At 51.2% G+C, this 21,552-nt stretch overlaps 1 protein-coding gene across 1 annotated transcript in view; it reads left to right on the forward strand.

Annotated features, from left to right (window-relative positions):
* Positions 1–1,277: 1,277 nt before the first annotated feature.
* Hk1 (hexokinase 1) overlaps positions 1,278–21,552 on the forward strand; it is a 73,875-nt gene continuing 53,600 nt past the window's right edge. The window contains exons 1-2 of the mRNA XM_047552598.1: positions 1,278–1,601; positions 19,980–20,142. Of these exons, the coding sequence (XP_047408554.1) occupies positions 1,539–1,601; positions 19,980–20,142 (226 nt within the window). The 5' untranslated portion in view covers positions 1,278–1,538. The remainder of the gene's footprint in view (positions 1,602–19,979; positions 20,143–21,552) is intronic.

Consider the following 21,552-nt stretch of genomic DNA (forward strand, 5'->3'; position numbering starts at 1 on the left):
TGTTCTGGACCTAAGCCATCTTCTTCCTGAAGCAACTATAACTTTGCAAGACCTGGCCGGGGGTAGGGGCTCCCAGCATCCAGGACTGGGGCAGAGGTAGCCAGGTGAACTCTGGCCATGTAGGGTACCAGGAGGTGCACCTCTGGTCTTAGGAACTGGACTATTTGGGCAGAGGGGTGCATCCAAGGGGTGTGGGGCAGGGGCAGGATAGTAAACCTCAGGAGTGAGCTCCAACCTGGAGACACAAAGACCCAAGTTCTGATCCTTGACCTACAACTACATGGCGGTGAAAGTCCAGCAAGACTGAGGTTTCTTTGAGTCTCAGTTTCCTTACCTGTTGAATCAGGATAATGTTTGAGCTCATCACATGTCATCCTGTAAGACACTAAAGCTTCTAGTGGCCTCTGGCACACAAACGCAATCACGTAAGAATCTTAAGGTTGCTATGCATCCTTGTAGCAGCATAAATATCTGTTTCTGCTTCCCACTCCCACCCCTTGAAGCTAAAAGGTTTACTAGGGATCCTGCCAATCCCACCTAACTTACCCTGGGGAAGTGAAAAAGACAGCACCTGGAAGGGGCTCCTGAACTATACCCCCGACCCCCTGGGCAAGGATGCCCAAGAGCAGGAAGGCCGGCCGGCCGGGGCCTGTGGCCCAAGTCCCGCCCAGCGGGAGTGCGCACTCCCGGGAGCCCGTGACTCAGGAGAGGGAGCTCTAGGGCGACGCTCAGGGTTTAGCAATACAAACTCGCCAACCCAAGAAGTAAGCCGGGCGGGCCGGGGTGGGATGATGGACTGTCGCCGAGGGCCAAGGTGGGGCGCCGCCCTCGGTCTCTAGACCCGCGAGAGCCGGCAGGCGCGGGGACCCGGGTGCCAAGACCGCGAGGCCTCCTGGCTCCCTCTTCCGCTTGCTTTCCACGCCCCCTTCTATAAGCCCCCTCCCGGGACCTCCCCATCCGCGGGAATCTCGGGGGCGAGCCTTCATTTCTGAGGACGGGGGACTGCACACTGCCTTCCAGTCTGCCCGGTCCCGCAGCAAGCCTTCCGGGGCCTCTTGTCCCGCCGGCCGCGCCCCGCACCTCCCCGCCTGCTGCCGGTCCGCCCAGGCGCGGCACCGCCACGCGTGACGGTGCGCTCGGGAGAGCTCCTCCCGTCGGGCGCCGGCTCCCTACGTGGGGGACGTGCAGGGTGATGCCCAAGCGGGGGGGATTTCGCGGTGCTGCCCGCCCCCTTTCCGGTGCGGGAGGGAGCGGACGCCGCGCCCCCCATCCCGGCCGGGACGCCCCCGCCCGGCGCTGCAGAGGCGGGCGGCAGCCAATGGGCGCAGAGGAGGTGGGCCGGCCGGCGGCTGTCACCCTCCCGGAGACGCGAGCGCCGAGACTGGGAGCGCGCAAGCCGACGCCGCGCCCCGGGCCGAGGGGGAGGAGCCGCGGGAGGAGGAGGAGCCGCCGAGCCGCCGCCGGAGGACCACTGCTCACCCCGGCTGCGGAGGACCCACCGGCCCCACGCCTGCCGCCCCGCGCCCCAGACCGCCAGCATGATCGCCGCGCAGCTCCTGGCCTATTACTTCACCGAGCTGAAGGATGACCAAGTCAAAAAGGTGAGCCCCCGCCCGCGCCGCAGCCGGCGCCCTGGCCTCAGCCTTGCATTCCGGCATCCGCTCGCCGCCGCCTCCATCCTCCCGCGCCCGGCCTCCCCCAGGCCAGCATGTGGTTGGACTACAGGGCGCGGTGGGATGGCCTCGCCCTAGAATTCTCCCCGACATTGTCAGCATCCGTGTGTGTGTGTGTTGAGGAGGGGGGCAGTGGGCCGAAGACCCTCGAGACTGGGCAGCTTACTGCAGTGTCCTTGAAAAGGGCCGTGGATGTCAGATGGGTCCCCAGGCCATTCCGAGAGCTGGTTGGGTGGGGATCAGCGGGCCGGTCCGCAGGGCCTGTTGAAAGGGTCCGGGCGCCGTGGGCGTAGGGAGGCGTGATCTCGGAGATGCTGGGGAGGTGAGCGAGCAGTTGGCGGGGGTTCTGGCTGGAGGCCAAACATCCCATATTTGGGGTTCCCAGCGGAGGGGGTCGGGTGTTTCAGGGAAACTGTCATCCGGGCTCCCCTCGCTATTGCAGCTGCTCCTTAATCTGAGGACGGGGTGACCCGCCTGGCTTTCCGGAACCGGGAGGGGTGCGGAGGCCACCGGAAACTTTGCTCATAGGCCTCGGGTCTGGAGCAGCACGTCTGAATGGAATTTTTTATTCCTCTTATGCTGTAATTTCCAGCCAGTTCACATAAGAGTCTGGCCACTTCAGTCGGAGGCCTTGATGTGTGTGCGCTTGTGCACATGGGTGCATCTCCCTAACCTAGGGGCTTACTGCCTTTAAGTCTTTTGAGTGTAAATTATTGTCTGCTAGTGAGTCTTAAAGCTGTATCATCCCTTTGCCAACTTCACTATGGTAATTTACAGAAACAATCCAAATTATAGTGGAAGACACCCGTTTTATCAATGCCAGGTCTGGCACAGGCTCCCTACCTACCTGGAGAATACTACTGGGGTTAGGTGGGATGGACCTGCAAAGTCAACCTGACTTTGAAGTTCAGACAGGCAATGCTACCCACAGGTGAGAGGCAAAAGTAACACACCTTGATTTTCTGCCCTGTGTGCGACTGGATGTCCCTGATCACCAATGACTCTCTCCTTTGGCACCCTAGGAAACAGGCCTACTGAGGGCAGAGACCTCATCAAGGTCACCCAGCCAGTTAGAGGTAGAGCCAGGGCGGGGCTCCCGCCTCCCTCCTCCCAGAGAACTGGACTAGGGCTCCTCCTGGAAGTCAGCTGAGGGGGAGCTACGGAGAAATGGGCCCCTGGGAATGCTGCTGGGATCCTAGATCTGGTACTGCTGGGTGGAGACCAGGAGTAGGGTAGTTAGCAAATAGGCTTGGGATTCTGCTCCGAACCTGAGGTTGTCAAACTGTGAGACTCCCGCTCACACCCCTGGAGCACCCTGGAGAGTCCTTCTGGCATGACCTCAGGGAGCTATGCAAGGCTATGCATTTCGCAAGTTTTCTTCAAAGGTGTTGTGCATCACTGATGCTCATCCTATCTGAGAGGGGGTTAGACCTCCCACCATGGCAAGTCACTGGGTGGAGGCCCAAATGACCTTGTAAGCTAAACCTCTTGCATCCACACCCATTACCTCCTGTGTGACTGGCAGCTGCTCTGCTTGCTGGTGATGGCCTCCAGCAACTGAGTTGGGCTAAGGTTTGGACTGCACTCAGTGGGCTGTCTCATCAGACATGCAGTGTCTAGGGAGGCCTCAGAGCCCTCCACTACCACGAGTGGCCTGATTGACATCTGTCTACGCACATTCTATCGTTCAGCCCTCTGTCAGTGTCTGAGTGTGTGACTTCTATTCAACCGATTCTTCACTAAATTCCTTCTCACTCTAAGATTGTGACCCTGATATCCCTCCCTCCTCTAGCCCCAGAACCTTGCTGCGGGAGGGTCCTGAGGCCAAAACTTCCACCCAGCAACATTGTTTGTCAAGGGGATTCTTAAAAACAAGATAGCTTGCTTGCAGCTCTCCTAGGACTTCCGCTGTTTTTTATGGGAGAATGTGTAGGTTCTTGCAGGGCATCACCTCCACGTGCATGGTATGTTGTATGATACTGCCACGTGTGGGTGTGGTCCCTGGGAAGCTTCTTGAGCCTCCCGAGAATAAGCATAGTGAACACTTGCTCCAGTGACCAGTTGGTGTTATCCACTGCTTTGTATGCTGATCTGTTTTCCCGGGGCTCAGTACATATTAGAGATCTGCCATTCCCACCCACCACTCACTATGGGAAAGGCTGGTTGGGGGTGCAGGACTCCAAGTCCTGTAATTCCTGTAGGGCTGGGCCATGAGAAGGGGACTCAGTGAGGACTGCTTTCCCCTTGTGGGCAGCCATGATGATTCAGCCATCCAACCGTAGGCAGCTTCTAGGGCTCTGGATACAGACCTAGTATTCCTCAGTATCCTGTACCTATCTTCTTGCTCTCTGACCTGGAGGTGGGAGGTTGGATTGTGCTGGGGGAGGTTCTCAGGTTTGCTCAGAATACAAAAGTGATCACGAAAAGGTATCATCTCTCTCTTCGTTGCCTGTGAGGCACATTGGTAATTCAGCCTCACACATTTCTCCCAGACTGAAGCAGTTCAAGCATCTGTTGAACTGATAGAGCTTGCAGCCCTATTTTCCAAGCAGCATCTTCACGGTATTGGTTAATGGTGCTGTGAAAAGGGTGTCCTGGCGTTAGGCTGAACAAAGCATAAAACACATATTTTCCTTTCATTCTTTTAATGCTTTCAGAAGGAAAAGGTGGCACGTGTGTGCTTGTACGATTCCATTCATTAGAATTCCAGACATCTGCTCGCTCTGCAGCTAGGGGCTGGGTCCTTTGACCTCTAAGTGACTTTTAACATGCCTCTCATCCCACCAGCTTCCTCTCCTGGGTGTAGCCAGTAAGGACCTGGAGAAGAGTGAAGGATTGCATAGTGTGCTGTTTGTTTAGAAAAGGAAGATGGATCCAGGAAGGTCAGAACTTGGCCTCTAAAGAAGGAATTGACTTCCTTTCCTTTAGGCCTGACAAATTGGTAACAAACATGAGTGGAGTATTCTCTGGGAGGGATCCCCATAATTCTGAGTAATCTCTTGTTAGGAGGTGAACAGACTGTTATGACTTGTCCAGTGGCCAAACCCAGAAGTCCTTGAGTGCTGGGCCGAGGAGGATAGCCTAAAATACGCTTAGCAATTGAAGGGTGACCCGTGGCCCATTTCCTCAGAGCCTGGGTGTTCACTTGTAAAGGCAAGCATAAAGCAAAAACGAAACAAAACAAAAAACTCCTGTTCCTTATTGTTCACGGGTGAGAGAGGAGAGAGTTATAAAATCATGGCAACTCTCTCATACACCTGTCCATTTAGTGTCAAATAGCCAGTAAAAGTTCCTGTGATGGATCCTCATTTCATAATCCCTGTTCCCTCCACCTTGGGTCTTCCTAAGGTTTCTCCCCAAGAGAAGTCCCATCTCTTTCTCTGGTTTGATAATTTGGAAATGTGTGAGGAAATTAACTGGGCGAGCAGGGTGACTGTGAGGTGCGTCCATGTCTGACCAGCTGCGCCGCTCTCCCACGCTCCTACTGTTCTCTGGGGGAAGCATGGCCAGCTTTTCCCCCAAAATACTGATTGGGCGTGACTGGGACTATGTGTGTGTGTGTGTTTGCAGTCAGGGATTCCTGGCTGATAGGATGAGCGACTGGAGCCAGCTCTGAGCATGCCCGAGGAGTTCCCAGGAGAGACGTTGGATGCAGAGAGGGAGTTAGTGGCAGCCAGACTGCTGGTACCTGCTCATGAATTTGAGACCCCTTAGAATTAAATCTGATCACAGGAACACAATAATTGTTTGAAAACAGGTTTGAGTCCTTTATTGTATGCAGAGTTCTGTGCTAGCCTGGGGTGACAACATAAATGAGGTGAGAGTGTCCCCTTATCTCATGGAGCCTGAGTAATTATTTCCTGTCTTAAGGTGTGTGCAAGCAGAGACTACTACAGGTGGTGGTCAGGCCAGGGTGGGAAGTCACTAACTTAGGAACTGCTTCAAGCCAGGCACCTTTTTAAAATTAATTAATTAATTAATTTATTTTTGGGTGCTGGGGATCGAACCCAGGGCTTTGTGCTTACAAGGCAAGCACTTTACCGACTGAGCTATCTCCCCAGCCCCCAGCTATCTCCCCAGCCCCCCATTTTATCTTATTATTATTTTTTTTAAATACTTTTTTAGTTGTTGATGGACCTTTATTTTATTTGTTTTTTTACATGGTGCTGAGGATCAAACCCAGTGCTTCACACAAGTACTCTACCACTGAGCTACAATCTCAGACCCCTCTTTTTATTTTTTATTTTGAGACAGGGTCTCGCTAAATTTCCTAGGGGCCTCACTAAGTTGCTGAGGCTGGCTTTGAATTTGCGATCCTCCTGAGTGGTTGGGCATACAGGCATGTGCCATCATACCCGGCGATAGATAGGAAGATGGATCCCGGCGATAGATAGATTTTTATTTCTGGAAGTAACATTGACTTCTGGTAAACAATATAAATGTGGATATTATATTTAGAAACTTTGTAAGGTGGAGTTAAATGGATGGTAACTAAAATGTAGTTTTATTTTCTCTTTTTAATAGTTGCTTAACTCTGAACATCCTGAAATGCTTTATATGTGTGATATCAGGTATCGAGTATATATACAAAGATTACATTCTGAATGTTTGAAGCTTACGGATATACTAGTGTGTATGTACTTTCATTGGATCTTTCAAAAACCCCAGTCAGCCAAGTTGTCAGGGCCGAAAGCGCTGTTCCTGCTCTTCAAAGGGCTGCTCCCTCTCCTGGGTGCCTGCCTCCAGTGTTACAGACAGAAGGCAGAGGGCAGAGATTTTATTCCCCACTTAGAAACAGAGACTGGAGGCCCATCCATTGGAGATAAGCACTTTTCCCAAGGTCGCAAGAAAATCAGGAATGGGATCAGAGGCCTCTTCTTGCTCCCTCTGTTTCCTATGGGAGAAAAACTCATCTTGTTGATTTTAATAGTTTACCTTGGGACCTGGACTTTCATTTTCTCCTCCTACAAATAAAAAAAAATGAGTTAATTTTTTATTATGAAATATTTGAGGCACATTAAAATCTATCTATCTATCTACATATATATAATTTTTTTTCTTTTTTTTTTTTTTTTGGTACTAGGGATTAAACCCAGGGACGCTTAACCACTGAGCCACATCCCCAGCCTTTTAAAATTTAATTTAATTTTATTTAGAGACAGAGTCTCACTAAGTTGCTTAGGGCCTCACTAAGTTGCTTAGGCTGGGCTTGAACTTGGCGATCCCCCTACCTCAGCTTCCTGAGCTGCTGGGATTATAGGCATGCACGCCCTGCTCACTTTGAGAATTTGACACAATTATAGTTACATTATATATTATATTACATTATGTCCCTTCCATGCCCATCTCTGATCCCTTTTTCTTTTCTGTCCAAAGGTGACCTCTGGACCAAATTTATCCTTTCCATGCCTGCTTTTATATTTTTATTGCATATATATGGGTTTAACTTTTTTTTTTTTTGGTTCCAGGGGTTAAACTAAGGGGCATTCAACCCCTGAGCCACGTCCCCAGCCCTATTTTGTATTTTATTTAGAGGCAGGATCTCACAGTTGCTTGGTTGCTTTGCTGTTACTGAGGTTGACTTTGAACTCTGGATCCTCCTGCCTCAGCCTCCCAAGCCCCTGGGCTTAACCTTTTTAAATGATGCTATACTGCATGTATTCAAGCAGTTATGGGTATGTTTATTTGTTTGTTCGTTTTGATACCCGGGATTGATCCCAGGGGCACTTAACCACTGAACCACATCCTCAGCCCTTTTTTATATTTTATATTGAAACAGGGTCTCGCTGAGTTGCTTAGGGCCTTACTAAGTTGCTGAGGCTGGCCTTGAACTCATGGTCCTCCTGCTTTAGCCTCCTGAGTCATTGGGATTACAGGTGTGTGTCACTGCTTCCAGCTGTACACAGTGTTGCCTAGTGTGGTTTAAAATATTTATAATTGGTGCTATACTCTATGCATCCTTCTCCCAACTTATTTTCAACAATCTGTTTTTGAGACTTTTTTCATGTTGATCCTTGTTAACTCTTACTAATTGAAACTACTGTATGCTCTTAACATTGTGTACATACTCCACAGTTTAATTTATCTTTTCTTTTGACGGGAAATTGAGTTTCTAATTTTTCCAATAACTTTTTCTCTGAACTCTCTCAAATGACTCTTTTGGCACTGGTGTATGTTTCTCTAGGCTCTAAGCTGTACGTGTACCTTGGGCTGGAGTTACTAGGTGGAGGGGTATGTGCACCTGGCCATATGAAAGACTTTGCCAAGCTGCCATTGCTGGTGGCCGTGGCATATCACACTGCCATCAGAGGTGGGTGCAGGTTGCCGTTGTTCATGCCACCCTTTGGTCAGATCTTCACAGATTTTTAAGATCGGTTTTAGAGTCTCTTCCTTCCTCAGTTATTTGCATTCACAATTCCAGGCATGGGGGCTCAGTTTAAAATTAGCCCATTTCCTAATTTACCTTATCAAGTGGCCCTTGTTGCAGATTTTTCCAGAGTGAGGTTGACGGCTCTCATCGTGAGCCTTGTGCTCTACTGGCTGCTGCAGCTGAACCATTGTACAGTGTGGACTGGGGGTGGCTGCCGAGGAGGACTCAGGACGGCTCTCTGTAGCCCCTTGCACCCTAGGGCAGTGCCCTTAGACTTCTGAGAATTAAATGCACTCATATGCTTTTGCTTCTGTGCTCTCTCTCTCTTCCTGGGTGGATCGATCCTGGGCAGGGAGGGCTTATCTGTTCCCTAAATGTGCCCAGCTCTGTTCAGAGAAAACCTAAGCCAACAGCCTTTCTCAGGCTATCTTCCGTAAAAGGAGAGGGTGGCTGTACCCCACACCCCCTCCCTGTGGCCAAGAAGTCTGAAATGCAAAGTCTGCAGCCCAGCCCTTTGCAAACAGAAGCTGAGCTGTCCCTGTGCAGACAGGAAACGTCAGCACAGGTTCACCTGGAGTCCATGCCCACTCCCATTTGGGGCTCCAGGTGCTGAGACCTGTGGGGAACCTAACGGGCAGGGACTTTCATGCCTACTGTATGCCTTTCCTTTTTCTTAATGTGGCTCTTGTTTCATCATTAGTAATTACAAGTAATAATCAAGGCCAGCCTCTAAGATGTGTCATTTCCTGCCAGGTATCATGCTAAAGGCATTGTGAGTGTTAGCTTGTCTAATCCTTATCACTGGGCACTTGCTAGGTGGCTGCGATGGTGATCTCCATTTTTTTGGATGAAGATCTTGCGCTTTGAGAGTCAATGGTAGAACTGGTGTTCAGATCCATCAAGCCTCTGCTTTCTTTTCTTTTTTTTTTCCCTACTGGGGTTTGAACCCAGGAGTGCTCAACCACTGACCCACATCCCCAGCCCTTTTTATACTTTATTTTAGGGCCTCACTAAGTTGCTGAGGCTGGCTTTGAACTCTCGATCCTGTCTCAGCCTCCTGAGCTGCTGGGATGATAGGCATGCACCACCGCACCTGACTTCTGCTTGATTTTCAATTGGTCAGTAATTCACATGAAGCGGAATGCCCGGTCTTAAAGGGTATAGTTGAGTGGTTTCTAAAACGTTTGCAAATTTGTGCCGCCGTCACCACCATCTAGTTCCATAATGTTTTCATCACCCCAAAAAAGGAGTCCTGTACCCATTAGTAGTCATTCCCCATTCCTCCCTCCCTGCAGCTCCTGGCAGCCACTGATCTACTTTCTTTTTTTGTGCGTTTGCCTCTTCTGGACATATTGTATAAGTGGAATCATACAGAATGTGGCCGTTTGTGTCTGGCTCCTTTCCCTGGGCATAGAGTTTTCAAGGTACAGCCACCTGTGTGTATGTCAGTAATCCATTGTGTCCACGTGGCACATTTTGTTTGCGGTGTCATTGTCAGTTGATGGACATTTGGATTGTTTCGTCTTTGTGAATCCTGCTACTGTGAACCTTTGAGTTTTGCACGTGGACTTGAGTTCCTGTCTCTTGAGCAGATGTGTAGGGGTGGAATTCCTGGGAGAGCTGCGTTTAACCCTCTGGATAAAAGCACCATCTCCATTTAGAGATGAGGAAACTGAGGCTCCCAAGTGGTGTTGTGACCTGCTGAGCAGCACACGCCTCACAGAGATAGGGAAAGGATTGCTACTGCCAGGCCCCAGACTCAGAAACCCGTGTTCTTTCCGTTATGTTATATTCAACTCTTTCATTTTGCTGTTTAGGGAAGTGTCCAAGGAGGGAATGACAGGGCAGGGAGAAGCAGAGCTGGCTCAGGGTCATGCAGGTCCCCAACTCCTTCCCAGCACCAGCTCCCCTCCTCCCCCCCGCTCCTGTGGCTGTGTTGATGGTCCTTTCCACTTGGGAAGGAAAGTGGTTAGTTAGGTCATTTCCAGTGAGATGTAAGGCATTTACTCTTCTTCAGATTTCTTCCTGTGTCCTTTTCATTTGTCTCCTTTCTCTTATCCTTGCTTACATTTAAAAGAGAACCCCCAGGGAGGACAATATGGACTTACCAGGGCAGAAGAGTACCCAACCCCCACTGCCAGCCTGACTGGCCATGCTGAAAATAACTATTGACTTCACCCATGGATTGACACATGGGGTCTGCCTGCACTGGAGACTTCCTCTCTCCCTTGGATCCTGGCGCCTCCTAGGACCCTGTCTGGGTGGGCCAGGTAAGTGGAGGAGGCCCAGGCCACTGCTGTGATGGACACCATCTCACCTTTGCCAAGTTTTGTTCCATTTACAAAATGCTTCATTTAGTAAGATGTTTGATTTGGTTGAATCCTTCCAGTGACCTTGGATGTGGGTATTTTTCCTGCCTCTTACACAGGGAACAGGTGAGGCTTAGAAAGTGACGTTGACGAGATGTTGGTGGTCTGAAAGCAGTAGGGCTGGTGTGAGGGCCCAGGCTCCTTGACACAAGTGGGCAACTGTCCCTGCATGGAGAAGCGGAGCTATGGTATGGGGCTTCAGAGTCTCAAGCCATTGATGGGATTCACGGCCGCCTACCCCAACATATAACCTGTTGGCATTTGGGAAAACAGCAGAAGCCAGAAAGTCACTACCACCCTGCTCCGCCCTTCTCCCCTGAGGCAGGTCATAAAGCCCAGGAAGGATTTTTTTCTGACCTTTCCCTGAAGTCTTAAGACAGAGCTTCTTTTAAGATCTGGAGAAAAGGAGCATCCTTATCCCTGAAGAAGCAGGGACACCAAAAAGAATCTGAACAAATGGACCTGACCTTACTAAGTCCCCCTGTTTATTACCTGCGGATCAGACCCCCTGTGAGCAATTATACTTCTCCACGATGGTCCTCATCTTCATCAAATCTGGCATAAAAACCGCACAGGTTTACCTGTTTCTTGGGGTCTTCATTTCCTTATGAAGGAGCGTATGATAGATAAAACCTTAATTTGTATGCTTTTCTCTTCTTAGTCTGTCTTTTGTTCCAAGGACGTCAGCCATGAGCCTAACAAGGGAATGAGAGATGTCTTCTCCCCCCGCCACTTGTTCTGGGTTACAGTGACCTTGAAGGAGAAACTGTCACCTAAGGTCCCCACAGTGGGGATGTATCTGAAATGCCAGAACCATGCTGTCTAGGGCAGTAGCCCATGTGACTGTTGAACATTTGAAATGTGCTAAGTCTGATTTAACGTGTGCTATTTGGTGCTGGGGATTGAACCCTGGGCCACCAACAGAACATTCCCAGCCCTTGACATGCACTGTTGAGTGTGACATTCACACAGGTTTTCCAAAACTTAATGTGACCAAAAGAATATAAATAGCCATTGATGATTTTTAAATATTGATTACATGTTGAAATCATATTGTGGCTGCTGGAAAATTAAAAACACCTTATGTGGTTCATATTATATTCCTGTTAGATAGACAGGGGTCTGCTAGACAGTGAATTGGATGGCTCAGAAGTCTGAACAGAGGCTCTCTATTTTTTTTCCTTTATTTTTGTGGTGCTGGGGTTTGAACTCAGCAGATTCACAATTCCTAATATCCCGGGCCTTCCCAAGAGAAGGGCAAGTGCATGCTGGCAAGTGCTCTACCACTGAGCTACTTCCCTAGCCCAGCTCCTTGCATTTACAACAGTGGGTTCCTAAGGGTCTTTGGACCTCAGTTTCCTCATCTGTAAGGAGGCCAGAATCCATGATCTCAAAAGGACCCCTCCAGCTTCAGTAGGGTTGTTAGATGGTCATCAAACTCTGTGTGCCTCAGTTTCCTTATCTGCCAAATGGGATAAATGATTGCTACCTTGTTATCTGCCCACTTATCAGATTAGAGACTGGACATGGAAATACTTAGAAAGTGTACAGAACTGTACAAGTGCCAGGTGTTGCTGTTACTCACTCAGAACTTACCTGTAGGCACTTGAACAGCCAGGTGGGGGATGGCAGCTCTCTGGGTAACCAGAGCCCTGAGCCTGGGCCAGGATCCTGGATACCATTCTGCCTCTGCTTCTGTGTATGGGAGCTCATGGTCCATCTGCATGTCCATGTTCCCTGGTCAAATGGTCAGATCAGATGCCACCATCGGTGTGTGAAATGCCTGCATTCTGAAAACTCAAAGTGCTCTGGAGCTGGTGTGTCCATCACCTGTGAAGACAGAAGGAAACATGAATGTTTGTCACTTGCTCAGGGTCATGGAGGCAATGCAGCTGGATGTGGCCCACTGGCTTTCAATTTACACTGCTGCAGGACCTGGGACCCCCAGCGCGAGGGTCTGGTTTTCTCACAGTGAAAGTAGGCCTGTCTGCTCTTCAGATGTCCTTCTCCTTCTGTTGGGAGGGCCTGGGATATTGGGGATTGTGAATCTGGAGGCTGGCCTTCTCCCAAGCCATCTACACGGGAGGCTGAGAATGAAGCCTGTGCTTCCTGCCCTGCCACATTCCAGGGCCGCTGCTTCCCTGTGAGGCACGGGAACCTCCAGTATTTTTAGCTAGTTCAATGTGACAGCTTTGTTCTCTTCCTGGGCTAGGGCATGGAAGCTCATATTAATGGGTGGCAAGGTTACCTGGAGGACCTTGGGGGTGACCTCAGGGCCTTACAGGGAGGGAGTCTGAGAAATAAGGGCAGGAGCGCTCTTTGGGGTCCTAAGCCTGTGCTGCCCTGGCTGCTCGGTACTTGGGGACAGTTCTGCTTAACTATGAAGGCTGAGGTTCCTTTTATGTAAAATGAAAGTCCCTCATGGCCTCCTTAGAAGCTGTGCAGATTTGGACCAGGGCCTGTCCACATTCCCATTCCTAGTGCCTCAGTGTCCTCATTGAGAATGGGGATCTGGCGCTCCTCCTGATTGGTCGTGAGCAGTTTTGTGAACAGGATGTGGCGTTTAGTTCACAGTCTTTAAAAGGGAACAGTTCAGATGCATGAATAGTGTGATACCAGAGGTGCCTGACCTGGAAGAGGAGCCATGAAAGGAACCACCCTGGCATGGCATGCCAACAGGTCTTTTTTTTGGCTTTGGTGATATTTGCAGTGGGTCTTTCACTGAGGAGCCTCTGCAGTGGAATTTATTTTCCCAAGTACACTTCCTTAGGTGACCTGCAGATAATTTAGCAGTCTCCCACAAGCACAAATATGGACATGAGAACCCTGATTATCTTTAGTGCCCCTCCTGTCCTTCTGGGACTCTGCCAGCAAGGGAGATGCTTTGAAGGGAAGGAAGGGGTTCCAGGAAGGCCTGGAACTCGCTGCACCTCAGAGAGGGCTGATTTTGGGGAAAAGGGCTGGGCCGTTTGGGGAGGAAGAGTCATTAGGCCTTATCTGAGCTAGCAAACCCTCTGAGACCTTCCTGGGCTAGGCGTCACCAGAGGTCTCCCGCCCGGCAGAGGAGCCACCCAGCTCAGCCCAGGAGCACCGCGTGGCACCATCCTCAGGACTTGGGGGCACACAAAGGGCCCAGAAGGTATGGCCCCTGCACCCCGGGCACTCATGGTTTAGCAGAGGCGTGGGCCATGCATGTGTCCCTGCAGCACCCAAGAAAGACACTCACCACAGCATGTCCACTGGGGCCCACTGACTCCTATATGGTGGAAACCTAAGGCCGAGGGGATGCTGAGGAGAGGAGCGGAGCGTGTGGGGCCGGGCGGATTATGGCATCTGCTCTGCAGAAGGTGAGTGTGGAGGGGGCTTTGGGAGGAATGAGCGAAGGTCAGAGAGGCCATTGGATGGTGGCTGTGTGAGGAAAGACCCATAGGATAAGGAATCACTGTCGGGGCCCTGGATGGCATGAGAGGGCACTGGGAACTGATGGCTGCTGTCCAGGATACTCCCCCATGGCCATCTCCTTCCCTGCTCAGAGTGGCAACCAAGGGCAGGACAGACACTGGTTTCCTTGGCTGCCACCGTAGCCGTGAGGTTAGCCTGGGCAGCTGGAGGAGCCCTGTGCAGGCAGGAAGAGGAGTCCAGAGGCCCTGGGCTGGACCAACGACAGTGCAGGGCGGGGGGGTCGGGGCCTTTGGCTTCCTTCCCAGGGTTGTGTGAATGGGGACAGGATCAGGTAGGCGGCTTGTAGTGGGTCTGATCCCGACTGGAGGCTGAACAACTCCTGTGTGTGCTTTCTGTGAGGCACTGGGGGCCTGGAGCTGTGGCACAAATGCCACCCATCTGCCTGAGTCTTGCTGCTCCAGGGAGGAGTCCCCAGCCTGGTTCTCCTTGGACTTGAGGAAGGAGCACAGGACCAGGAATTGGGAAACTTGGTGTCCGCCCCAGTTCTCTCAATGACCAGCAGGTCACCTCAGCCAACTGAGCAACCTTTCTGGCCTCCAGTGCTTCCTTGGGGCACGGAAGTGACCATGCCTGCCTGGCTTCTCCAGATAGGGTGGTGTAAGGACCAGTAGGTGAAAGTGCTGTGCAGAGCAGTGAGGCCTTTATAGGTCAGGTCATGTGGACACACCCACAGGATGGATGGGAAGACTGAGGTGCTGCCCAGATGGCAGAGCCAGCAGCCAGATGCCAGTGTCTGCATTGTCCCATCTGGTGTCCTGACAGCCACACAGGCTGGGTCCTGAGGAATCTTAAATATGATTCCTAGTGCAAGTCTTAGTGGCAGTTTGTAGGGGAAATAAGGAGGTGGAGTTAAGGAGCAGGTGTTTATATGATTCCAGTTTTGTAAAACAAAATTTAAAAACTAAAATCTGTATGTGTGAGTGTTTAGCTAGGAAACTAACTGGTCCTGGAGCAAAGCTCTTTTGGGAGGGATGTGTTTCTGGGGGTCTTGGGGAGAAATTCATCCTTCTTTCTTTTATGCATTGTTGTGTGTTTGAATATTTTTAAAAGAAAGTAGATTACTGCTGTTGTTTATAAAAAAACAAGAAAGCAGTGCAAATGTTTCAGAGGAATTTTGCCAGAATCTTCCATTTGCCATGTTTTCAGGCTCGTAGTTGTAGTTTTCTGCAAAATGGGTCAATTGCATTTGTAATAGATGCATTTTAAAGGCATTTCTGTCAAAGTCATTGGGGATACAGGGTTATGTGGCTCAGGGGTGGGAAAGGAAATGCTATCAATGCTTATTTTGTTATAGGCACATTATTAAGGTCCTCCCCATATCCTTCTAAGGTGGAGTTATTATTATCTCCATCTTAAAAGTGAGGAAAGCATGACTCAGAGAGGTTAAATAACTTGTCCCAAATCACACAGCTAATAAATGGCAGAACCTGGATTTGAACCCAGTTATTTTTGTTTACACCCCCCTGTTCTTTCCAACCCATGAGAAAAAGTAGAAATGCTCAAGGAGAAGCCCCAGTGAGGGGTTTCAAGAGCTGGAATCTGGACCCTGCTGCCACTTACAAACCATGTGCTTGTGCATGAGTCATGGGTTTCAATTTCCTCTCTGAAATGACGTTAATGCTATCTGTCCTGCCTCTCTCACCGGATCGTAGTGACAGGAATAAAGGAACCATCATATTCATATGCCTGCTTCCTGTCTGCCACTTGGCATCCACAAGCTCATTTCACCTCTTTCTGTGAAGTTCAAATCGGATAGAGTGTGTGACATCTTGAGTATGAATGGCAGAGGCCTCTGCACATGTGAGCGATTATGAATGATGTTAAGCAGCACCCGGGACCCACTCTCTCCTGGCTCAGTCTCCTTGGAAAGGGAAGTGAATCTGATGTTGAAACATCCGCTCTGCCCATAAGCTAACAGCCTTCTTACCCTTCTCTGCTGGCTCCCCAACTTCCTATGCAAGTGATGTCTAGCTCAGAAAGTTCCTCTGAGCCAGGCCCTGGTGGTGCATGCCTATAATCCCAGCATCTCGGGAGGCTGAGGCAGGAGGATCACAAGTTCAAATCCAGCCTCGACAACTTAGCGAGGCCCTAAGCAACTCAGGGAGACCCTGTCTCTAAATAAAATATAAAAGGACTGGGGATGGGGCTCAGTGGGTAAGCGCCTCTGGGTTCAATCCTCAGTACCAAAAGAAAAAAGAAAGTTAGTTTATTTGAAAAACTTGTGCTGAGCAGCAGCTTCAGTCATGCCTGTTGCTCTGCCTGCTTGACCCTCACACAAGAGTGGCTGAGAGGGAGTGAAATTTTCCATGACTGTGCCCCTTCCATGGGAGGTGACAATGCCCCGTTACCAGTGGTTACTGGCACTCCTGCCACCACCAGCCTGCTCGCCTAGGCATGTCCAGTCTTGAATTTGTTTCTTGTGCACATTCTCTTGCAGGCAGGAGGTGGGACTGGGGTCGGCACCGCAGTGTTTGTGAGTGTAGCCCAGGGCGGGCCAGTGGGTTCTGGGACTGGGGGCCTGGCAGAGAGAACACAGCCTCTCTGCTGACGTCTTCTCGCCTGAGAGCTTTGGGAACTGCTGAGGGCGTCAAGGCCCTCCTGGTCCACAAGAAATACTTTTTTTTGTACTTAGGATTGAACCCAGAGGGGTCTTAGCCACTGAGCCCCATCCCCAGCCCTGTTTGTATTTTATTTAGAGACGGGGTCTCACTGAGTTGCTTAGAGCCTTGCTAAGTTGCAGTCTGACTTTGAACTTGCAGCCCTCCTGCCTCAGCCTCCTGAACTGCTGGGATTACAGGTGGGCACCACCATGCCTGGCAAAAAATACTATTCAAGACAAGTATTTGGACAGTATTTGGGCAAGAGCGCCTGGTCTCTGCATCCACTTTGGCTCCCACCCTCATGGAAGGCTCGCCCCTGCAGGGGTGGTGGAAGAGGCTGGAGGCTCTGTGTGGGTGGCCTGCTTGTCGTCAGTCTGGCCGGAATCTGCAGGACCCAGCTCTATGTGTGTTGCTGGCGTCAGGGACCTGGCACCTCCCTGTGTGCCTACCAGTTTTACCAGAACCTCACACACTTGTGTCAGGAATCATGTTAGGGAGTCAGTCTTTGATGACCAAGGGTTCCTTTCATGGCTCCTGGGTGCTCCCGTCTGTGAAATTCCAAGGCTGAGGCTTGCAGGAGAGGCCACCGGAAGAGGTGCTGGGCTGGGCCCTTGGTCATCCGTGTGCGGTGGGATTGCAGGGACAGGAGGGGTTCTTTAGCCACCAACATTTGTCAGGAAAGCATCAGTAAATCTCAACAGTGATTTGGAGGCAGCATTTTGTGGGGTGGATACTGGGGATTGAACTCAGGGTGCTTAACCACTGAGCCACATCCCAGCCCTTTTTGTATTTTATTTAGAAAGAAGTTCTGACTAAATCACTTAGGGCCTCACTAAGTTGCTGAGGCTGGTTTGGAACTCTTCGATCCTCCTACCTCAGCCTCCAGAGCCACTGGGATTGTAGGTGTGCCTTCACTGCGCCCTGCAGGAGGCGCATTCTAAGGGGCGGGACAGGATAGTGGAAACGTGAGTGTGTGTGTGTGTGTGTGTGTGTGTGTGTGTGAAGAAAATATCTGTAGAGAGAACAGAAATAGGAAAATTGCAAGGGCCATAGACCCAGCTCCCAAGCCCTTGGCCCCCTTTCCACTGGGGTTCTTGCAGAACCCTGGAGTGAATTTGCTGGAGTGAGTGATCCCCCGACTCCTCGCTCCCTCCCTCTCCTCACCACCCATTCCCGCGTGGACAGGGGTGGCCGGGCAGGGCTGGTGTTCAGTGTGGGGCCGTGCTCTGCTCCTGGGAGTTTCCACCGTGGGCTTGACATGACCTCTTCTCTGGTGCTGATGCTTCTGGGCCACTTTAAGCCTCACAGTCCGTAGGGCGCTGAGTCCTGCACCAGGTGTTGCCTGGCTTGGCAGCGGAGCCGGACACTTGGGAGGTGACTTCTTCCCTGGCCAGCCCAGACCTGGCCCAGAATCTACGCTGGTTCAGTGGCCCTGGCTGACTTACTGAGGACCAGGCAGGGCTGCCCTTGGCTTGTCATTCACGGGTGTTCCAGGAGGCCTAGTTTTAGTTCCTGCTCTGCCCCAGTTATACCCCACTTTTGACTCTGGTTTCCACTGTGTCTTCCAAGAGGGGTTTGTGCCCCGTGGTGATGCATGCACCTGAGCAGGAGGAGCCTCCTGCCACCATGCAGCGGGGGGCCAGGCTGCCTTCCGTGCCCTGTTCTGTTTTTCCCTGGAGCTTCTAGGCCCTCTTAGGGTTTGACGTGCCTTCCTGAAGTGTCAGCATTCTTACGTGTGCTGAACTGCACCTTAGTTAGGCAGGGTGGCCGTGGAGCTATGGAGAGCTCTGCCTTTTCTAGAAACTTCTCTCTGGCTAGAAAACCTCAACAGCTTTCCTTAGGTCGCAGAGTAGGGGGACCTGGCATCCCCCAGGAGTGAGACCTCACTGCCCTGGCTGTGTGCTTTGAACCGATCTTTTAGCTTTTTGGAGCCTCAGTTTTGCATCTGTAAAATGGGGATTGAGAGCTTCCGCCCGACAGGGTCGTTTTGAAAGTTAAATGATACACTGGATGTGAACGCACTCGACAGGTACGTGTGATTGTAGTGTTACTCCAGCAGCCAGCGTGGCTTGAGCTCTTCTTCTGGGCTGGCTGCTGGGGGGTTCCAAGGGCTGCTCCTGGGGATCTCAGGGGATGTCAGAAGGGATATGCTGTCTGCGGTCGATGGTCCTGAGGTGGGGGAGGAGTGTGGGAGGGAAGACGTCACCGGTTGGAGTGGCAGTGTGACTTTTTGCAGGGTCTTGCTCCTGCTCGCCCGCGCATCCTCCACCTGGAGACGCCTCCGTCTCTCAGGAACACCAGCTCATCGTAGGATTCTCCTTAAGGACGTGCCCGGGCGCGCCTGGCTTTGGGATCTCGTCTGAATTTGTTTATATGGTTCCTCAGGCCCTGCCTGATTTAGCTCTTGACGGTCCGACCAGTGACCTCCCTCACACTGTCTGCTGGACCTGTGTTGAATAGTAGGTGCCCAGTAAACACTTCTTTGGGGAGAGCTAGGGAACCCCAGGACCTTACGCATGCCAAGTAAGCACTCCACCACTCCGCCCACCCCTGCCCCTGTTAAATACTTCCCCGTTAAATACTTGGGAAGATACTAGGAAGAAAGAACAACCAATAATAGCCCAGGGGCTTAAGGTTAAGGTTGGGAAGCTTGGGGAGAAGGGGGAACCCAGGAAGAGCAGCAGGTTGGGTGAGGAAGGGCAGGGTGGCCTGCGTGGCGGTATCGGCATGTTGGCCCTGGCACATAGGCCTCCTCTGCACATGTGCACGGGGCTGTTTCCTTATAGGCTGAGTGTGGGGTTTGGTCTTTGTGCTCTGGACCTGCCACCCCATGTTCTCTGAAGGTTCTAACCCCTTGGCCACCATTTTTATCTTTCTCGATGTTATGCCCAAGGAAGCCCATCAGTACAACTGTCTCATGTTAATAACAGTAGCTGATGTTTAGTGAGCACTTACTATGTTCTACATGCCTCTCTGTCTCTTTGATCTTGCAGCATCCTATGAGTTAGGCTCTGTTTATTGTCTCAGGTTTTCAGTCAAGGAAACAGAAATTCACATAGCTTTTAAGTAATAGGGTTGGGCTTGAATCCGACTCTGGAGGCCCTGTTCTTAACCTCCGTGGCACTGCCCACTGCAAGGAGCCAGGCACCTTTCAGAGGGAAGAGCCTTGAGGTGTTCCTTATGCTGGAGGAAACTTGCCTCCTTTGTGTCCTGGGGGACTGATGGGCAGTTTCCATGTTATATTCAAGGGTTGGAAAGGACCGTGGAGTTGTCTAGTTCATTTTGCAGGTGAGGAACTGGGGCCCAGAACACTTGCAAACCCGCTCTAGGTGGCATGGTTGGTGGCAGTTGAGTGACCTCCTGTGGTGTTATGTGCCTGAAGGAGCTGGATTGTCTTGGGCCCACAGGTTCCTCACCCTACCCTGTCCTCCTCCAGCGAGGCTTGAGCTGAAATGACCCTTCCACAGCCTCAGCCTCACTCTCCTTCCCTCTCTCCTTCCCCCAGATTGATAAGTATCTCTATACCATGCGGCTCTCCGATGAAACTCTGATAGATATCATGACACGCTTCAGGAAGGAAATGAAGAATGGCCTCTCCCGGGATTTTAATCCAACAGCCTCGGTCAAGATGTTGCCAACCTTTGTAAGGTCCATCCCTGATGGTTCAGGTGAGTCTCTCACCCGGAGAACTGGCTCTGAGGGCTGAATGTTCTCCGAAACCGTCCTTCCACCTTTCATGAGTTCATACGTTTATTCACCAGTTCCTCTGTTCTCCCATCTACCCATCCATCCGTTGATTGATTGATCCATCCATCTATCCGTCCATCATATGTCTACTGAGCATTTACCGTGCGCCAGGCACTGGGGTTACCCTTGTTGGACAAGGCTGACCTGCCCTTATTGACCTGATGGTGTGGTGGTTTGGGATGCTTTGAAAATGTGGTTTGGATTTTGTGGAAAGCTCTGTGGGTTGCTCTTATGTCTCCAAAAGCAACAAAGATTCACTTTAGGAGACTCTTTCTATCAGGGCACCAGGCCCGCCTCCCTCCCTGTGGAGCCCCAGATATGTAGCCATCCTAGTGGCCAGGTGGGTCTTGGACTTGGGGTATTCAAGTTTCCATTTGAATGAATCCCCTAGATGCTGAATCCACACAGCCACAAAGTAGAGAAATGAAGAAAGGAGGTAGAGTTGGATTAAAAAAAAAAAAAGAAAGAAAGAAAAAAAGATCTTCTTGGTCTGCATCCCTGTGGCTCATGATACAGTGGGAAGCTCAGGGGTTCCCTGAGGCTTGTCAGGACTCCTTCCCAGAGGAGTGGCATCAGCCCTGCCCTTGGCTCTGGCCTGCTCAGTGCAGGCTGTCCTGCCCAGCAAATCCATAGTTTTTAGTTTGCAGAAGTGGGTTCTGCGTCTTGGCCCGTCACAGGAACCCGCTGGGGCTGTGTTGGTGCCCCAGGCTGGAGTCCCCCTGCTGCGTGCCGCGGGGAGGGAGGTCACGAGGAAGTTGGGCGCTTCTTGTGAGTACACACCGGGAGTGCCTGGCCTTCACGCTCCGCTCTTCTTCCTGCTCTGGGGGCTCTTGTGTAAAGTGGCTTGCGTGCAGTCTGTGCAACAGAGCTGGGAACGCCGCAGCTTTGCAGCTGGCTGTCATGGACTGGAGCTGGGGAGTCCTGCTCTGCTGACAGCTGACCTGCGGACATCCTGGGGTAGTGTGGGACCCAGGGAGGGGTGCGTGCCATTTGCTGTGTGGCTGCAGATGGGCTTTGCCTCATGCACGCACATTGGCATAACACTGGTGACATTTCTTTGGCTATTGTATAATGGATTCCACCTCTTTCCTTTTGTTCACTTTGAGGTATTGGTTACTAACGATGAGCTTTTTAAGAAGTCCTGAGTGGATTCTGGCCACCAGAGTGACCTGAGTCTGGAGTGCCCTGGTGTGTTCTCATGCCTGGGGCTAGGGGAGGTAGACCCTTCTAGATCAGTTGCATGTTTTCCCAGCCCTGGACGGCACCCACACCTGGGAACATAGGAGCCGTCCCAGGACTAATGGATTTGCTGAGAGAAGAGGAGAGGAGGA

The sequence above is a fragment of the Sciurus carolinensis genome, chromosome 5 (assembly GCF_902686445.1).
Source record: "Sciurus carolinensis chromosome 5, mSciCar1.2, whole genome shotgun sequence".
NCBI classification, from domain to species: Eukaryota; Metazoa; Chordata; class Mammalia; order Rodentia; family Sciuridae; genus Sciurus; species Sciurus carolinensis.